The sequence below is a fragment of the Xyrauchen texanus genome, chromosome 41 (genome assembly GCF_025860055.1).
Source record: "Xyrauchen texanus isolate HMW12.3.18 chromosome 41, RBS_HiC_50CHRs, whole genome shotgun sequence".
Classification (NCBI taxonomy): domain Eukaryota; kingdom Metazoa; phylum Chordata; class Actinopteri; order Cypriniformes; family Catostomidae; genus Xyrauchen; species Xyrauchen texanus.
Window position 1 is genome coordinate 18,518,442 of NC_068316.1, and position 19,514 is coordinate 18,537,955.

Below are 19,514 nucleotides of genomic sequence, written 5' to 3' on the forward strand. Positions count from 1 at the left end.
TCTTGATTACACTTCCTATAGCACCAGAGATCTTCTATACTGAGATAACAACCTTCATATTTTACCATAGGAGAGAGTATAACGGTCAACTAGCATGTTATGACAGTAAGTCACCATTTGTGGCTACCATACAAATGAATGGGGAGAGGCGTAAACTGACACCTACCTTCAATTTATCTTAGTAAACTCCACACATAGTTAATTCCAAAAGGATTGTTTAGAGTAAAACATGATGAAGATTAGCAGACATATGGTCATTCATTAAGTAATGTCTATTCATTAAGTGATGAACTGTTTCTGCACAAAAGCAGTTTATTCAGTACACTGAATCATCTCCTTCATAGACATCCATTCAAAAAGAAAGGCCTCTTGTCTCCTCATCAGTGTAACCCCCATAGAATGTCTATGGGACCACTGTGTTATGCTATTCTATGCTAAACCTGTAACCTCCCCCTTCAGACGGGCTCTGATAGCGCTCCGCATGCGTCAAGCACTAGTAAGTGTAATCAAGCTTTATTTCATGATCATGCCTAGAGACTGCAATGGCAAGATATACTGTGGAAAAGGGGTTTTGTTTGTTCTCACCCAAAAGCTACCGATCGCTTCAGAAGATACATTAATTCAACCACTGGAGTCATAAGGATTACTTTCATGCAGACTTTTATACTGATTTATGCACACTAAAAGAAAAGAAAGAAAGTACATTGCCCTGAATCAGGAATGTTTCAAATTAATTTACTGAGACTTGAATGAATCAATGTGCACCTTTTATGCCACATCCACACAAAGTTTTCAGTTCCATAACATCATTGTTTTAGGAAGTATGCGATAATAGAGAGCATTTTCTAAACACTCCATTTTCGGTGAAAGATGGCATTCTAGTGTGGATGAGAGGTGTAAACATAGTAAAATTAATGCAATTTCAAATGAAAACGTATTAGTGTGGACATGGCCTTAGAAACTACTTTGTTCCCTCAATATAAAATAACCATTGTGGTCTAACAAAATCCAAATCACTTCATTAGTAACTACTTCATACTCTGCTGCAAACCATTACTTTGGTATAGCATTGACTTGCATTTGATTAATCATTACTTTCTGTGTCTTATTTCAGGAAAATCAGATAAGGCATTTTATGACTTGTGAAAACCACTGTAAAGGATACATTAATTTTTACTCCACTAAAAGATGCCTCAGGTCAGTCTTCGCTATAAAAACTGAACAGTTCAAAATATTAGCGCAACATATGCGCTATTTATCCTTCAAGCACATCTTTAATACAGCTTCAATCATGACAACACTGACAGATGCCATTTCTTTTCTAGCTACCATGCAATCTACAAAAATAATGTATATGGATCAGAGTGATGACATTGTTAGAAAAGCACTTTTCAAGGTTAGATTGGCCTCTGAGAAATAGAGAGAATCTTCTAGGCAATCCTATTACGCCACTATCTAGTTTTTGTTTTATGTAAGTCTTTCTTGCCAGCTGTATGTAACATCAGCACCTCTGATTACTGAGCTAAGCTAAATGTTTTTAAGACTCTGGAATTGTGTCAAAATGGCTGCAAAGGGCTATGACACAATTATACACCTCACCCAAATGCAATTGTCTTATGCTTAGTGCCAGTGTAAGGAATGCTGAGGCTGCACAGTAATAACTTTGCACTGTGTACGAGCATGGCTAAGCTATATGAGTCACTGCGAGGAGTTTAGGTTTATTATGTCAAAATATTGTTTACAAAGTCGCACATTGAAATTCCATTACACACTTTAATGTCCTTGCCATTATGATGTGATACATCTTCAAGTAAAGCACTTCAGCTGAAATTTTATGGCCTATTAAATTTTCATAAATGAATTCAGTGGAGATTTAAACTGTAACTTGACGCTATGACAAAAGGACATGATCTACCTCTGGGGGAGAGAAATGTCTATTGCCTATGAATAATATAATAAATGCAATTGCCTGGCATACAAGAATTCTGTCATGTTTCGAGCTAAGAAACATTCTGCTGCTTGAGTAACGTAGGATTGACCATAACCAGCAATTATGCAAATAATTTCACTTAATGGATATAAATGCAATGGGTGAAAATGTGCCATTCTTGATGAAGATTAAAAGAAAAATCAAATGAAATGGATGCAATGAATGTCATAAGCCTTTTTGCAATTGGTTTTAACTTACAGATATACAAGGACAAAATCATTCTATACAACACTAAAAATGAACCAAAAAAAAAACAATATGATGTGACAATTTGAGCAATGTTTTTTTTCTTTCACAAAAATAATTAGACAGAAATGTGTTCCGTTTGTGCTTCAAACAAATGAGGGCCAATAAGTTGAAATGGAAATGCTTCAATGAGCAGATGTCTATGATAAGTTGTGCATCAAAACTTTAATAATTTCTCCCAAAGTGCTTATTTACTTTGGAGATAGAAATGTAAAGCACTAGATTAACTACAAAATACTGTTCCTTATCCTCCACCCATTTCAGCCTCATCTCTCCCCTCCCCCCTGAGTCTTGGTACAGGATGGAGAAACTCTCTCCATCAAAATCATAAGATACCGCCTCTTGATTTGCTTTTGTCATGACAACAGGAGCACTGACACACCAAAAAGGCTGCATGGCTTCATCCCATACAGTGAGGTTCATCATGCAGCAATCCTGGACACACCATTTACATCAAGAAAAAGTGAGTCATAATTAGCTAAGTAGGGTACTGTACAAAAAGTTGAGGCTAATTGGTACTCAATTCAGCATGGTGATACTGTACCTTGATAGATCCATGTAGGGCTTCAGTCCTCCAAGGCAAGCTTATATCTCCAACCAAATGAGTATTTAGGGATCTGTTAGCCTCACTGATCACTTCCAGTGGAAGATAACCATCAGAAATCTGATCTGGAGAGTACAGTGAGGGAACAGTTTGATATTTTGTGGTTGTCTACCAAATGATATATTAGAGATGGGACTGTTAAAAGGTAATATGATATCATCTTTTACATATATTTATAGAGTACATTTTAAAATTGAATTAAAATATTTTTGAGGAACACTAGTAAAGCATTGATTTATGCAAACTACAAATAAAATCAACTTTATTGTTTAACCCCATTAAGCCGTACGTATATACTACATCATCAACATGACCAATACTTTGCTGTAAAACCAGTTGTATGCAACGTACTAGATGTCTACTGCCTCTTGGTGAAAGTTTCCATGCTCTTCTGGAAGTAGAAGACCTTGTAATATAATTTCTGTGCCTTCATATTGTAACGCACGCATATTTTAGTTGTAAAATCTTTACTTTAAAATAACGTTTATATTGTTACTGATTTTTCAAAATAAGTATTTTCTGAATTGAAGCAACTGGTGCTTGTTTAAAATTATGTACATTATTTTATTGAAAAATCATGATGAAATGTATCAAATATATGCAAATGATTTTGAGGTATATTTCTCAATTATCATTCAATTCCATACATACCAACCACAGTAGAAAACACAGAGCTTTGAAAATACTGATATATAATAAATTTTTATAAGACATTTCTAAAGTGGAAACTGATATTTATATGTATATTTATAAAAGCAGCCTGTTGGTCTTTATACATTTATCACATTTTAACATTGCAAGCTATTACGATATCATCTTACTATAATAACCTCCTGAGACCCTGAAAATAATAATAAAAAAAAAAAAAAGGTTTTACAATGTAGCTTATTTTTTATATATTAATTTAGTGTTTGGTGCATGAAAAAAACATATGATAATTGTTCATATATATATATATATATATATATATATTATTCATATTTGATTTGATGTGCAATTAAGAAATTAATTGCTGGGTCTGATGAGGATAATTACCTACTTTAGAACAGTTTAAAAACGTTTTTAAACAGCTACTTTAAAAACGTAATTTTTCTGAGTATTATTTCATATCTCAGACTTTATCGGGTTAAGGAGAGGCAGTAAGAGGATAAAAAAAAAAATGTAATGTACCTTTCTAATAATATTATTCATTATAATGTAAATGATCATTAATAATAATGCAATTTTGAAAATCCATTGCTTCAGAAGTGTAAAAACTGGTAATCTTGCTTTCAGCAGGACAATGTTGATATATTTTGAGTATCTAGCACCATCTACTGTTGTTGAGTTACAGTGTAAAATCAGCTAAATAATGACTTCTATGGCTTATAAAGGTTACTGTTGACTGTGTGAAGACTCTGTGAAAACTAGTTCCTTAATAGGGCTTGAAGTTTAATAAAATATTCTACTTTGAACTCTTCTGATTATAAAGTGCTCATACTCTGCATTTACCTCTCCTGCAGAACAGCTGGGGAAAGCGCCCTGACATGATGACTCTCACTGTATTGTGCAGTTCAATGTAAGCAGTGTAGCCATGGAGACCATACTCTGGGTCCACATCATCAAATAATGCACTGACTTCAGCAGCTGTATGTGGACTAGCAGTGTGAATAAGAAGGAAAAAAGAGAGATTAAAAAACTAAGTGTGTGTAAACATGCCTTTTCGTTAAGGAGCATAAAGGCAGTATAACAGTAAAGCAGAATGGCAACACCCTCAAATGATTACTAATAGTTCAGAGCCATGCATACAATGTAAAATATCACCAGAAGATGGAGTTATTGCACAACAAAACAGATAACTGACAATGACGCATAACAGAAATTTCCATTGTGATTTACAGTTATTTAACACATCTGAGCATAAAAAGAGAATAAGAATAATATTCACCCACAGGCTTTCTGTAAAAAAAAAAAAAAAATACACACCAAATGTTTTAACTTATGTGTTTGCTTTTAATGGGTCAGTGCTATCATAACCTGGATTAATTAAAATCAGACTCCCTGCCAAAAGGTCTGCCAATAAAAAAGACTATAAGAGTAAAATAAAGGAATACCAAACTGATGCAGGAAGACTTCTTTCCACAAGTCTGTCATTGTGCAAATTCACGATGATAAAAGCAATTGCCCAATGGTCCTGAATATGAAAAACACAGTTAAAAATTATTCAAGCAACTCTGACAGGGTTTTTCCTGCATAGAGAATTACTAGGCGGCCACCTCTGTCAAATTTTGTGCCGCTTCCGGCTGTCTACAAAACTCTGGTGGGTCTTCGTGGAAAACACTAACAAACATTGCACTCGGTGGATTGTCATTTGTAACAAAAAATCTTGGCAATAATAATAAAATTATTCTGTTGTTGAATAGATGCTTGATGTCATTTAACATAACTTGAGATCATATAAAACTATAATGATACGCGAGACAAGAAGAGCGATGCAGCTCGAGTGTCTGATAGAAACACAGATCACAGCTTGGCGATATATCATTATTTCATCCTTAATTAAAGTTCATATAATAAGGGAGCGTGCTATGTAAATAAACACAAACTCCAAAACTGTCATTCTCTGTGCAGTCAGAGCTGCTTCAACCAGTTCCGAAAGAGACCCAATCTGAGCGGGAGTCGATACCGGGAGAGATTTAAAGTTCCACCGGCTGATGCGCACTCTAACACGGAGACGCTCGTCTCTCACCCCCGATGTCTGCAGCTCACAACGTAATCATCATGAGATCATCATGATAAGATCAATCTTATGTGAAAAATAACAATAAAATGTGTGTGTTTGTGTGTGTGTATATATATATATATATATATTGGTTTTGGATAGACAAGATTGACAAATGCTTATCAATAATACTCTTATGGCTAAAATGTTTAGTGTTCAGTGGCTAAAATATCAATATGACTAAATGTTACTAAAATATGACTAAAATGTCATCAGTTTTCATTGACTAAAACTACATTAAAATGCCCAGACTTTGTCAACTAAAACTTGACAAATAAAATAGGATAAGGTTGATTAAATATGATAAAAACTAAAAAGGACATTTGACACAGGATTAAGACAAAGACTAAATTAAAAAACAGCTGACAAAATTAACACTATTATTAAGTTGCCAGGTCATTAGTAGTGTATTAACGCAAAGCAAATGTTTACATGTTTTTAACGTCACTTTTTTGATCAGTATGGTACCACCTACACCTCATTTTGAGATAGGAAAAACCCTGTCTGAGAGAGTTGAAACTATTACTGTACATATTGTTTTATATAGTAAAGTATGTTTTGCCAACAAAGTAAAGGGCCAACTGTAAATTAGAAAATACCTGCCAGACTCCCACAGTTACACCCTGTCCCATGTATAGCAACTTGACAATTTTGTCTGAACCACAAAACTCCCCGTTTCTGCCTTTAAGGTGTATTTTGGACATGATGGATTTCCAGACAGGCCTAAAAGTCACAAGATTAATTTAGGTTAGAGTCAGGGGGCATCGCTGACACACACACACACACACACACACACAAGAACACACACTTTCAAGTCTAAGGTTAATAATAATAAAACATCAAGAAAAAGAGAAAGCAACAAAGACCAGTAACCAGAAAAAGCAACTAAAGACCAGTAATTTAAGTTTTATGTAGCATTTAATTACTTTTTCCATTTCTGAATGGTTAATTGAATATCGTATTCTGCCATCAAGCACTGTTTTCTTAGTTTGTATCTTTGCTCGGATGTTTATATTTGTTTTATTGCTTGTAATCGGTTTCTTTGTTCTTATTTTCCTACTGCTTATTTGTCTTGAATAATTACTTGAGCTCTTGAAACAATGTTTACTTAATTAACAAATTAGTTTTGTTGTGGTATTGAAATTGGTATTGTGAATCATCAATTTCACTAGTATTGGTACCGACTACTACCCTACTGAAATTTGTATAATGTGACAACACTGATACAGTGAAAAAAACAAAATCAAAGAAAACAGTGCAACTTTTATCATATGACTCAAAATGAGCTATTAGACAAAATAAGACAGTGAATATACTTGTAGCTAGATATATGCACTATTGCAGTATCATCAAAGATAATAAGATTTCAGGTAATAAGATGATAAGAGTTCAGATTATTCCTATGGCCCTGATTGGAGTAAATGTATGCCTTTGTATTTTTCTCATGTTGAATACCTGTAAGGAGCCGGACAATTGAGGGGCACCCGCAACACTCCGTGAAGCTCAAGTGAGGTGAGCTGGTTGAATGGAGGCAAGCTGACAGTACCCCAAAACATAAAAACAGCCGTACTGCTGAAGGAGGCCCGAGACTGCTCAAAGGTGCTCTGCCGTCCTCTCCCATCAGTCACTGTGATCTCCCATGTAATGCACAGACTCCTGGAAGACACACATCATGCAAACTCTATCTGACACCTCTGCTCTGAGATAATTTAAGAGAAATGTTTGGGAATGTAAGATTTTTCATTTTATTTTTGGATGTTGGAATAGCAAAATAAACAGCCAAAGTATCATAAAAGAGAAGGGTAAGTACCGCTATTAACCTAATTAAGTCGATTAGGAGCAGGGTAACATTTGTTTAGCAAGCCAATGGAAATAAATGGTATTGAGTCTGCAAGACGCTGGGCATTAAATACCTAGTATATTGGACCACGTGCCAGGCACTGACACCATATGATATCAATTAATGCTGTAAAATAAGATACAAGCACAGTCCCACAGAGATTAATAGCTGTTTCTTGTGTCTGCAAGTCAGTGGAGATGATTATTACTGAAGTAAATCTAATCCTCCGGTCTTTGTAACTGAGGAACCTAGGGGGATTTCTCTGGGTAAGAGGTAGGGGCCAAGCAATTTATTTCTCCATTCATCCAGCTTTCTGAAGGGACTACAATTATTTTCATTCCCTCTGTAAGACACGCTCTTCGAGTCAAAAAATTGAGTGGCCTGGCAGCTCTAATCAGAGGTTAAGACAACACCACGCCGTGGCCTGCAGATCATCAAGCGTGTTTCCGTATCTCATCGCCCAGGGGCACAGAGCAAATCTGAGACGCTGACTCTCACACTCACCTTTAATAAGCCCAGACACTGCAGGAGAGAAAAACACACCCTGACATATAGGGGTGAACCCCAGAAAAGAAACCCAGAAACTAGAATTAAACATAGCTTATACAGTAAGTACATATTTATATTATTGTAAATACAGTTTATGTGCTACCATGCAAAACAAATGCTCTGGTCTAATTAAATAAAGGATATAACCATGAAAGAAAACAAAAGGAGAATGTCAAAAAGACACTGATTCCAGAAAAGGCATGTCTTTTGCACAAATATAAAGGATTTGTAAATCACCACAATTAATTTGTTACTTAGCAAACAACTTGATTGATTTCCACAACTTATTTTTTACTAGGTTAGACTTTTTCAGTTACCAATTCCACAAAGCCCCATAAAGTAGGAAGAAGCAATAGGCCTTATTCAGATTAGCGTCATGTTTAATTTTGAGGGGAATTAAAAAGGAGGAGGGACTGTGACATGGAGGAGGGAGTGGCTGGCCGTAACGATGGACGCCCGGTGATGAATCAGCACAATCAGCCGGGAGAGGGATAAAGAGGAGCCGAGGACACTAGTTCGACAGAGACGCATGCAGCTACGTGTGTGTGTGTGTGTCAGTGTTTATGAGTGTTCTTTTGTTATGCTGAAAAGCAGTTTTATGTTGTGTTTTGTTTAATTAAAAGTCTTTTGGTTGTATAACACAGTTACTGCTTCCTCCTTTCCTGATGAACAAGAGGTGTATCTGCCACTGGGACAGATTGACAATGTCTTCAGTGGGTTGTTGTTTGAATTGATTGTTTAAATTGGTGTTGATGATTCAGCTAAATAAAAATAGGAAAAACATATTTCTAAAAAATGTTCAGGAGACAAAGATCTCCAGTTGTAAACATTAGATGTTTTCTAGGGCATTTATAGATCTTTATATGCTACATGCCAATGAAGAGACTGAGTCTATCCCTCACAGCCTTGTTTTCAACATTCATTTCAACACAGCCTAGTTGGTAACATTTTGGATAAGACCATAATCTCTAACCTTAAGACTTCCTGTGTATGACATGGCAGCCCTGAATATGGATCATGGCGTTGAAGCTTTTTTTTCCACTTGTTCGCATTTAGGCCAGCAATTTCTTTGAAGAACATGTTTCTCCAGTGTCCCTTTGGCCTCTCATGCACATCAACCACACCAAGACCATGTATCATCCAGTCTTCTTGCCTGCCTTTTTTCTTCTTGGTAAGTTCACGGATGTAGAACTGGTACCAGGTAGCACTAGAGAAAGTTTAAAGGGAGACAAAATGTAGGCCTACGCTTTAAGAGAGGAAAAGAAAAAGGGAGAAAAATCAAAAAATCAAACCAACTTACTTGTTGTTGGAAAGTTCATGGAAGTTTTTGTTGACAAAACCAATACAGAAGAGTGATCCAGCATCCAGATATGAAAGAATCTTGCAAATTATCTCTGGTGGCATCCTATTTTGAGATACATGGATTGATGGATATAATCGTTGCGCAAGAGATAAACACAATGTATATATACAGCTGATGTCAGAAGTTTACATTCACTTAGGTAGAAGTCATTAAAACGAATTTTCTAACCACTCCATAGATTTCATATTTGCAAACTATAGTTTTGGCAAGTTGTGTAGGACATCTACTTTGTGCATGACACAAGTAATTTTTCCAACAATTGTTTACAGACAGATTGTTTCACATTTAATGAACTCACTATTCCAGTGGGTCAGAAGTTTACACACACTAAGTTCACTGTGCCTTTAAGCGGCTTGGAAAATTCCAGAAAATGATGTCAAGCCTTTAGGCTATTAGTCAATTAGCTTCTGATGGCTATTTGGAGTCAATTGGAGGTGTACCTGTGGATGTATTTTAAGGCCTACCTTCAAACTCAGTGCGTTCATGGGAAAATCAAAAGAAATCAGCCAAGACCTCAGAAAAAAAAAAAATTCACAAGTCTGGTTCATCCTTGGGAGCAATTTCCAAAAACCTGAAGGTACCACATTCATCTGTATAAACAACAGTACGCAAGTATAAACACCATGGGACTACGCAGCCATCATACCGCTCAGGAAGAAGATGCATTCTGTCTCCTAGAAATGAATGTAGTTTGATGCGAAAAGTACAAATAAATCCCAGAACAACAGCAAAGGACCTTGTGAAGATGCTAGAGGAAATGGGTATACAAGTATCTATATCCACAGTAACCTGAAAGACTGCTCTGCAAGGAAGAAGCCACTGCTCCAAAAACACCATAAAGAAGACCGACTATAGTTTGCTAGTGCACATGGGGACAAAGATCTTACTTTTTTGAGAAATGTCCTCTGGTCTGATTAAACAAAAATATAACTGTTTGGCCATAATGACCATCGTTATGTTTGGAGGAAAATGGTGAGGCTTGCAAGCCGAAAAACACCATCACCACTGTGAAGCACGGGGGTGGCAGCATCATATTGTGGTGGTTCTTTGCTGCATCAGGGACTGGTGCACTTCATAAAACAGATGACATCATGAGGAAGGAAAATTATGTGGATATATTGAAGCAACATCTCAAGACATCTGCCAGGAAGTTAAAGCTCAGTTGCAAATGGGTCTTCCAAATAGACAAACGTTAAATTTATCCGATAGAAATGTTGTGGTCAGAACTGAAAAAGAGTGCGAACAAGGAGGCCTACAAACCTAACTCCGTTACACCAGTTCTGTCTGGAGGAATGGGCCAAAAAAATTTAAAGGCAATGCTACCAAATACTAACAAAGTGTGTGTAAACTTCTTACCCACTGGGAATGTGATGAAAGAAATAAAAGCTGAAATGTATAATTCTCTCTACTATTATTCTGACATTTCACATTCTTAAAATAGTGATCCTAACTGACATAAGACAGGGAATGTCAGGAATTTTAAAAAACTGAGTTTAAATGCATTTGGCTAAGGTGTATGTAAAATCCTGACTTCTCCTGCATATACAGTACTGTGCAAAAGTTTTAGGCACTTGTGAAAAATGTTATATGGTGAGGAAATAATGACATAAATGGTTTTCATTAATCACTTATTGTCATACAAAGTCCAATAAACATAAAAAAGCTAAATCAATATGCTGTGTTTTTGCCTTCAAAACAGCACCAATTCTCCTAGGTACACCTGGACGCAGTTTTTTTGGTTGTTGGCAGATATGATGTTCCAAGCTTCTTGGAGAATTTTCCACAGTTATCTATCTATTTGGCTGTCTCAATTGGTTCTGTCTCTTTATTTAATCTCAGACTGACACAATGTTCAGTGGGGGCCATGACATCTGTTGCAGGGCTCCCTGTTCTTTTATTGTAATCTTTTCTATTTGCAAAAGTAATTTTTGGGAGTCTAACATTTATATTTCTATTGACACACTAAAGCTGAATATATAAATAACCATCTTAATACAACTGCTTTTGTGAAACATATTATGTGAAGAATTTTTCACAGTAATCTATATTAATCATAAAGTACCATAATCGCATAAAAAAAAAACTTGCCTCTCTAAGGAGTTTTCACCAATCTTTTTTGTGCGATTGGACGCCATTCTGGAGATTGCCTGCTGCATAGCCGTTTTTCTTTGCCTGTTGAGAAAAATACAAACACACTGAAACGACTTTGAAAACCCTTGTAGTACAGAAGTATTAAAGCCCGAATGCAGGGAGATAACCTGGAAGTGTAACCTAGATATGAAGTTTGATGTAATAATTGAGAGATGTCCAGCATCTTGCTTCTGGGGCTTCACGGGTCCCGAAAACATAATCTGCAGTGGCTCAATATTACATGTTAAGTCTCTCTCTCTTCTGCATCATGTTGTCAAGGTAACCAGTCCAGCGCGTTGTCGTGGAGGTGCAAATTGATTTAATTGCATTCCACACTGAGCATTCTCAATCTCATAAATATTTTTCTTTGATACAGTCCCATAAACAAAGAATGATTTTTTTGAACAGGTTGGCATCCTATCAGAACATGTACAAAACACTGTGGCTGCACAACTATTTTCTTCTACCGGCGGCAGGTGATGTGACTCTCTAAGCAAATACTGCTCCCAGCAGGCCAGGAGCACAGTTACAGCACTGATATATGATCTCTACGACTGAAGTCAGAGAAAGTACTTTCCTTTGACGGTTAATTTATAAAAATAAAATATATTTCTCAGTTAGAATAAGATGTTGAGTCGAAAGTCTAACTGTCATTTCTAAAAATTGGTGACATTTAAGTCCCAAGTAGCCTACAAGTTGTGGTGTTTATAATGTTTAATTTCACCCAATTTCAACTTTAATAGGCTTGGTAAAAATAATTTAAACAGTTTATGTTACACCCTGCTGTGGGCCTAAAGTTACATTTTAAAATAATTTTGTGTGCGCGCGTGCGTGTCATGTCGTGTCCCTACAGCTGCACGTCAAACATTTGACAAAAATAAGAGCTAAATCATTGGATTTCAATTTGATTTATTTATTACTCATACAATTAAGAGTTTTTTGTGTGTCCCTTGATCTATTGTCCACCCTCTTAAGTCATGATATTATGGCCTTTAATTGAAGATACTGAAAACCCTATAAAAAAAAAAACAGGTAAAACAACTGTAAGCTGTGTTTGCCAGAAAAATATTTCAACCACGCTTCAGGCTTGGGATGTAATTTTGATACCTGCATATTGTATGGTGCATTACTCTTTATAATAATAAATTAAATTAACTTAATACTGTAAACGTCTGAAACTGTAAAAAGCTGCTTTTCACTCTTTGTATTGTTACTCACTGTAATAATTACAGAAAGCTACATGATAACATGAAGTACATCACTAGTGGCCTCTCCAAGAGCAATGACCAATAAACATGTAGACACACAAACACTTAACACCATCATAGTAAAACATCTTAAATTAAAATATTGCAATAAACATTAACTAAACTACATCAAATATAACACAGAACACCCCAATGTAGATAAGTAGTATTAAAAATAAGAAACTATTCCCATAAAACATAATGAAATGTGATGGGTCACACAGGGAATTCTGGGACAGCCTGATCATTTTTTTTTTTACCATAATTTCAATAATAATCATACTTTTAGATATTTTTCTTTTTTTACAACAGTTTACCGTAAAAATGGGATTGTTTTTTTTACCATAAATTTTAAGGTACATGTTTTTTTTACTGTAGCATTTTTACAGTCTTATTTATGGACATATTGAGTAATTTGAAGTTTGTAAATCTTGTTTTATTTGTGTTTTCCTTTATTTTGTGGTGTTAGTCACATGTGCTCAAGCATAACATGTCCACCCTGTTATGGGAACATACATGGGAAAATAGTGCAATTTTAAAATGTCAATATATTCATGTTAACAGAAATAAAATCATCAATATAATTTTACAAACATGTTTGGTAGAAATCATTCACATACCATGCAGTGGCTAATTTATCCACTGAATGTCCACCCCGTTATTTTCCAACCTGATCCTGCCAATTTAACTGGATGGACATGTGAAATTGTTTTAGTCATTTTGCTTGACCCTATGACTTATAAAATCTTTAACATGTCCATTTAATGATGTAACATAAAGATACTAAAAATACAGAAACGTTACCGAATTGAATGACCCTTTCTTTAGCAGATGTGTTGTATGTTGGTTTCAAACATATAGTTCAAAATCATCTTAAATTAGAATATTTTTTATGAATTCTACCCTACAAAGTCAATTTTAACTATTATCATATTTTTGTTATAGCTCTATATTTTTGTGTAAGTGAACATACAGTAATCAAACCACAAACCGCACAATACATTCAGGCAAGTATTGACCGTTGGCCTATTTTAAAAGCCTACAATTTTAAACAAAAAGTTAAAGTGTGGTCTTAGGAAAGAAGTAGCCTATTTTGTTCATGAAAGTTAAATGTCGTCACATTTTTTATCAGGGCAGCTTGTCACGTGTGTTTTAAATGCCATAAATGTATATAATTTATCAATTTAAATATTTGTATGTTACCTTTTCAATTTTTCTTGTTTCATGAATCATTTTGTGCCTCATACTGTAATAGTTTTCCTATTTTCTTTTGCTGAAAAGTCTATAATAGACTGTTTAATGCAGGCACAGATAAAAAAAAAAAAAGGCATGGATTTTTTTTTGGTGGAAATCTAGTGGTAACAGGGGAAGGTGTCCCCCCACTGTTCACATGAAACCTTTGGCACTTACCCCAAAAGGTCAACATGTGTTCAAATAACTTTATCTTTTTCTTTGGCAATTTTTGCATAGTGTCAAGGTGATCACAAGAGTGATGGTGTTCTGCTGCCTGTCAGAGTAAATAGCCATAACATTCACAATAATGTGCATCATTTCGTGCGGCTGAGGAAAGCTGTCATAAATTTTTGTGAACCACTATGGGCCCCATGATACATAGGCCCAGGGCTCACACAGCTTGACATTTGATGTCTTCCTTCTTTTACTCGCCCTTCTGCAGGCCCTAGGTCAGTCACTGCTCTCGGATACCAGCTTGTCACTCTCCACTCACGGTGTGCTGCTTGTCAAAGGAAGCATGTGAAGACCTGTGAGTAAGGATGGTGTTGACAATGACTGGCCCGTTGAGCATGTGTGATCTCAAAGCAGTAGTTCACCCTAACAACTAGGTCACTAAGCTGGTGTTGTTGGTAAATGTTGCATTGCATATATTTAAAAAATGTATGTTAGATGTATGCCAATGTTCTATCTATTTGCAGGCTAGAATGGTTGTTGAAATGTTATTGATAGTGAAGTAACAAGGAAAGTTTTATAAAGAGCCAAAGTATCATGAAAGACTAAAACTATATTGTAAAGTGCCTATTAGACTTTACATTTTGGATGTTGAGTCATAGTTATTATATGATTTAAACCAGTATTCCCATTCCACCCTTTAGAAGATGTCAGTCACGATCATCTTACATAATATTGCCAATTAGTAACTTTTAAGCGCAAAAGAAGACTATTAATTTATGGAAGTTAAGAAAGGGTTCACTGGACATAACACATACTGGGTAGACCTGTCAAACTTAACATTACACTCCATATGCTTAAAAGGATTGTTCACCCAAAAATAAAGTCTCTCATCATTTACTCACATTCATGCCATCCCAGATATAAATTACATTCTTTCTTTTGCTGAACACAATCAAATATTTTTAGAAGTATACCTCAGCAGTGAACGGGTACTAAAATTTGTAAATAAACAAAAAAAAAAAACACACATAAAGGCAACCTAAATGTAATACATAGGACTCCAGTGGTTAAATCCATACCTTCAGAAGCGATATAATAGGTGTGGGTGAGAGACAGATCAAATTGTATGTCCTTTTATACTAACAAAATCTCCTCCCTTTCCAGTAGGTGGCTAAATGGATGAAGAAAAAAAGAAGAATGTGAAAGGGAAAGTGGAGATTGATAGTAAAAATGACTTAAATATTTGTCTGTTTCTCGCCCACATTAATCAAACTGCTTCTGAAGACATTGATTTAACCACTGGAGTCTTGTGAATTACATTTATGCTGCCTTTATGTGCTTTTGGAGCTTCAAAGTTCTGGCCACAATTTACTTGCATTGTAAGGACCCACGAAGCTGAGATATTCTGCTAGAAATCTTGGTTTGTGTTCAGCAGAAAAAAGTCATACACATCATGGATGGCATCGGAGTGAGTAAATGATGAGGGAATTTTCATTTTTGTGTGAATTATCATTTAAAGCCTCACCAGAACTTCTCAGAAATGTTTTTTTGATTATAGAGTGCAAAATCTGCAAAGAACTGATAGTTCATTACCAGTTATTATTTTATAGAGAGATGGTGACGACTAGCATATGTTTTCGGCCCAAGTCGCCCCGCTCCGAATGGGATTTGAACCGGTGTCTCTGGCGTGGATGCGGGTGCGCTAACAAGGATGATAAAGGCTACAGCCTCTAGCATCAGTTGCTAGTGCACCTCTTGAGGTCAGAAGAGTGAGGTTTACACACTGCATAGCTATCTACCAGCTGGCTCCCATTACACATACATAGCCTATTGAAACCACCAATACTGAATTTATTTTCGACAATTCGGCCTAAATGTTTTCAAGATTTCAATGTTTATGGAATGTTTTCCATATACTGTAGTTAAAAAAAAAATTATCAAATCCCCCTTCATTCAAACAGACTCCAGACCAACCCATAACGTTGACACCATTGTACCTCAAGCAGTTTTTGCAACCAATCATTTTTCATCATGTTAAATTTAAAAATTTAATTACCACTTTATCAACACAGCATGGTTAGAAATTACTATGTGGAGTCTGATGGTGCATTGATTTTGAGAAAGAAGTGGTTGATGCCAGATGGAGAATTATAGCACATCTTCTCCACAGGATGGAGCACGAGATTTTTGTCTGACTTCGATGGCTTTCCACCTGGACACTGACGTTTGTAATATATTCATGCCAATTTTATGGCATTAAGCTGAATAATATCGGCTTCAAAATTCCTATCTGCTGTACTTATTCGGTATTTAAAACTAAAACATAAAGCATATGCCATTGTGTCTGCTATACGTGTAAGCTATAAAAAAATAGCAATGCCATCAAGGGTTTGTTACATTGGCTGTTTTACTTGAGCATGCATAAAACGCGTTTATCCAAGAGCCGAGATATCCCATACTTTTATGCTGAGAGAACTCTTCCCAAGAATTATTACTGTAGTTGAAAAGGGATGGGCGTGAATCGCCCTCTAAAAGGATGAAGTAGTGATTTCTTTTCTTCACTCTTACTGGGCGCGCGCTTCACGCTCTGTCTCTCAAGACTGCTGAAGGAGCGGGAAATTACTTCTAACTATGGATTTAACAGGTAAATATTGGACAATAAAGCATAGAAATGTAGCAAAATAAAACCTACAGATTAAGACGCTATATCTTGTTGCTTTTTCATCAGGAATGTATTTACATTGAAGTGATGTTCACTTTGAAAATAGTTTAGCGTTACTTGTTATTATAAACTGCATGTGCTAAATGAGCTAAACGCAACTTGACATTGTTGCATCTTTCAGTCAGAATCAGATGTTGAATATTTGAGAAATATTTTTTGCGATAGCTATTGCTGTTTTAAATCTTTTTTTTTTTTCACTCTCAATTCTAATTGCACGTTCATTTTTTATTGTTGCTATTCTTTCAAATCAGGAAACATTGCACAAAATACATCGATCACCTTCCTGATATCAAACTGATGCGCATTGAGGAGGAGGGGTAAAATAGAGTGTGTGACGGTGAAAGAGAGAGTGTGTGACGGTGAGAGAGAGAGGTTAGTTTAGACCAGGTGATAGAGCCACAACAAACCTCCAAGGGGCTGGTGGTAAAGATCAGTTTGCACAGGATTCTTGTTCCGATCATGGTGCCAGCAGCCTGTCCCGGACCTTTAGCCATGCTGGCTCTCGCCTTTCTCCTGGGATGTGGCATAGGATTCTGTCTGGGCCAGAATGACACGGAGCCCATCGTTCTGGAGGGGAAGTGTCTGGTGGTGTGTGACTCCAACCCCTCTTCTGACGGCGGAGTCACTTCTTCGTTAGGGATATCTGTCCGTTCCGGCAGCGCCAAAATTGCTTTCTCGGCCGTCAGAGGGACAAACCACGAACCTTCAGAGATGAGCAATACATCCATGACCATCTATTTTGACCAGGTCAGGTGTCCCATTGGTGACTTTGTATTCACGTGAATTGCATATGCAGGGGTGTGCGAAGGAATTTTAGACATAAGCAACTGTTAAAAGTGCTAAAAGCACAATTCAGATAAAGTACGTGCGTTTTAGCCCAATTAGATATCGTTTAAGTGTAAATAGATTTTTTTAATTAAATGCATGACGTAATGTTTTTCGGGTACTATCAATTGTGGGTTTTAAGTAATCAGATAGTTTAGGCTACCTATTACCAACTGACTTCTTGGTGGGGGTGGGTGGGGGGAGGGGGTCTGTTGTTTAGATTTTACAACATCTGACCCCCGCGCGGTAAATTAAATTGATTCACATTAATCAAAACTGACCCAAACTAAAGTGCTTACAGATAGCTTGGAGTGTGCTTGGAGATCCGCATATTTCACTCTGAAATTGCAATTTTGAAAACTAGAAGTAGGCTAATTATGATATGTCTAAATGTGAATAATTTTCATTGCAACTTGATTTGTCATTCGTCATGTTACTTTGTTCCAGGTCTTGGTAAACATTGGCAATCATTTCGACCTAAAAGCTAGTGTGTTCACTGCACCACGAAGAGGAATATACAGTTTCAGCTTTCATGTGGTCAAAGTCTACAACAGACAAACCATACAGGTGAGAACAGCAGCGTATTCTCTCTACGTATTGTGTCCAAGTTATTCCTACTGAATCCTTAGTAGTAGGCTACTCGTGGAAAGCTAGTTTTCTGATAGCAAGGGACTAAAGTGCGCTCTTTCTCTTGCTATTCAGGTTAACCTGATTCAGAATGAATATCCGGTCATATCTGCTTTTGCTGGAGATCAGGATGTTACACGGGAGGCAGCGAGTAACGGAGTGCTACTGATGGTGGAGCGCGAGGATCGAGTCTATCTCAAGTTAGAGAGAGGGAATCTAATGGGCGGATGGAAATACTCCACGTTCTCTGGATTTTTAGTTTTTCCTCTATAACTGACTCGCAAACGAGTTTACGCCGAGTGACATTAAAAAAAAAATAACTAAAAAAACGAGGAAGAACATGCTTTCTTTGTTTGAACAAAACTGTTTGGGATGCAGACAAATAGCGCGCACGTCAAAAAATACAGCAAACCTGAATACGGACGCGTCCACAGGGAGTTCCCGCCTTTTTTTGGCCACAGCGATTCTGAGAGTAAACCGGTCGCATTTGTTCGTGGATTGTATCGACGGGAAACAATTTGCAACTGGACCACAATATAAAAGAGAAGATATTTATGACGAAGAACTTCAAACCAGAACTAGGTGTATTTATCAGTGCTTTGTTTTGTGTTTGTATAGCCTTAATGATTCGGCTTCCGTCCAGTGAGGTGTGTGGTATGGAGATGCGGAAGTGCTTTTTGGCCCCAAAGCATTTTTGCACGAATGGAAGATCCTGTTTTGTGTTGTCAATGATGTGTCGTTTGGATGCTGAACATACTGAAATGCCAAATGTAGACCACCTGCTATACAGTGGTTATTTAAGAAAACATACAAAACGTATAGCCTCTCAGCCCATGGAGACGTTTGAAAACTTTTACAAGATATCTATCTAATTTATAAAGTACATATTTACATTATGGTGTGTTCTACATTCCGGATATAAGTAGCTTTTGATTGATTTAGTGTTCAGTGACAATGCTCAAAGATGTACGTTGTGGAAAAAATCCTCTATATAATGTCCCGCCTAATAAAATATTGTATTGTACACGTATTTACTCATTTTTTATTTTATTTTTTATTAATATTAATTATTTTTATATCTTTTCATATCTTTTTTTAAATGAACGAATGGTAAAATTTGCACCCAGGAATCGTGTGTTTTTCCTTTAAATTTGATTAACAAAATCAGATTAAATTTGATTTACAAAATAACAGAAAAGATGG

At 36.2% G+C, this 19,514-nt stretch overlaps 2 protein-coding genes across 2 annotated transcripts; one reads left to right on the top strand and one right to left on the bottom strand.

Annotated features, from left to right (window-relative positions):
* Window positions 1–1,338: 1,338 nt before the first annotated feature.
* fbxo15 (F-box protein 15) lies at window positions 1,339–11,623 on the bottom strand. Its single transcript, XM_052114254.1, has 10 exons — window positions 11,612–11,623; window positions 11,442–11,525; window positions 9,291–9,395; window positions 8,964–9,197; window positions 7,057–7,257; window positions 6,201–6,324; window positions 4,934–5,013; window positions 4,332–4,477; window positions 2,781–2,905; window positions 1,339–2,671 (listed from the first exon to the last, which is right to left on the bottom strand). Exons 2-10 carry the CDS (start codon window positions 11,507–11,509, stop codon window positions 2,402–2,404), a joined length of 1,353 nt encoding a protein of 450 aa, XP_051970214.1. The 5' UTR covers window positions 11,510–11,525; window positions 11,612–11,623; the 3' UTR covers window positions 1,339–2,401.
* Window positions 11,624–16,560: 4,937 nt separating this feature from the next.
* cbln2b (cerebellin 2b precursor) lies at window positions 16,561–18,640 on the top strand. Its single transcript, XM_052114124.1, has 4 exons — window positions 16,561–16,781; window positions 17,111–17,606; window positions 18,132–18,251; window positions 18,387–18,640. Exons 2-4 carry the CDS (start codon window positions 17,319–17,321, stop codon window positions 18,582–18,584), a joined length of 606 nt encoding a protein of 201 aa, XP_051970084.1. The 5' UTR covers window positions 16,561–16,781; window positions 17,111–17,318; the 3' UTR covers window positions 18,585–18,640.
* The last annotated feature ends 874 nt before the right edge of the window (window positions 18,641–19,514 follow it).

Excerpts from the sequence above, each read along its gene's own strand:
- fbxo15 (XM_052114254.1), bottom strand. The coding sequence starts at position 11,509 with ATGCAGCAGGCAATCTCCAGAATGGCGTCCAATCGCACAAAAAAGATT. Across the intron at positions 2,906-4,331 it reads CCAGCTGTTCTGCAGGAGAG|ATCAGATTTCTGATGGTTAT; the intron begins GTAAATGCAGAG and ends TGTACTCTCCAG. Across the intron at positions 2,672-2,780 it reads CCCTACATGGATCTATCAAG|GATTGCTGCATGATGAACCT; the intron begins GTACAGTATCAC and ends TGGTGTGTCCAG.
- cbln2b (XM_052114124.1), top strand. The coding sequence starts at position 17,319 with ATGGTGCCAGCAGCCTGTCCCGGACCTTTAGCCATGCTGGCTCTCGCC. Across the intron at positions 17,607-18,131 it reads TGACCATCTATTTTGACCAG|GTCTTGGTAAACATTGGCAA; the intron begins GTCAGGTGTCCC and ends ACTTTGTTCCAG. Across the intron at positions 18,252-18,386 it reads ACAACAGACAAACCATACAG|GTTAACCTGATTCAGAATGA; the intron begins GTGAGAACAGCA and ends CTTGCTATTCAG.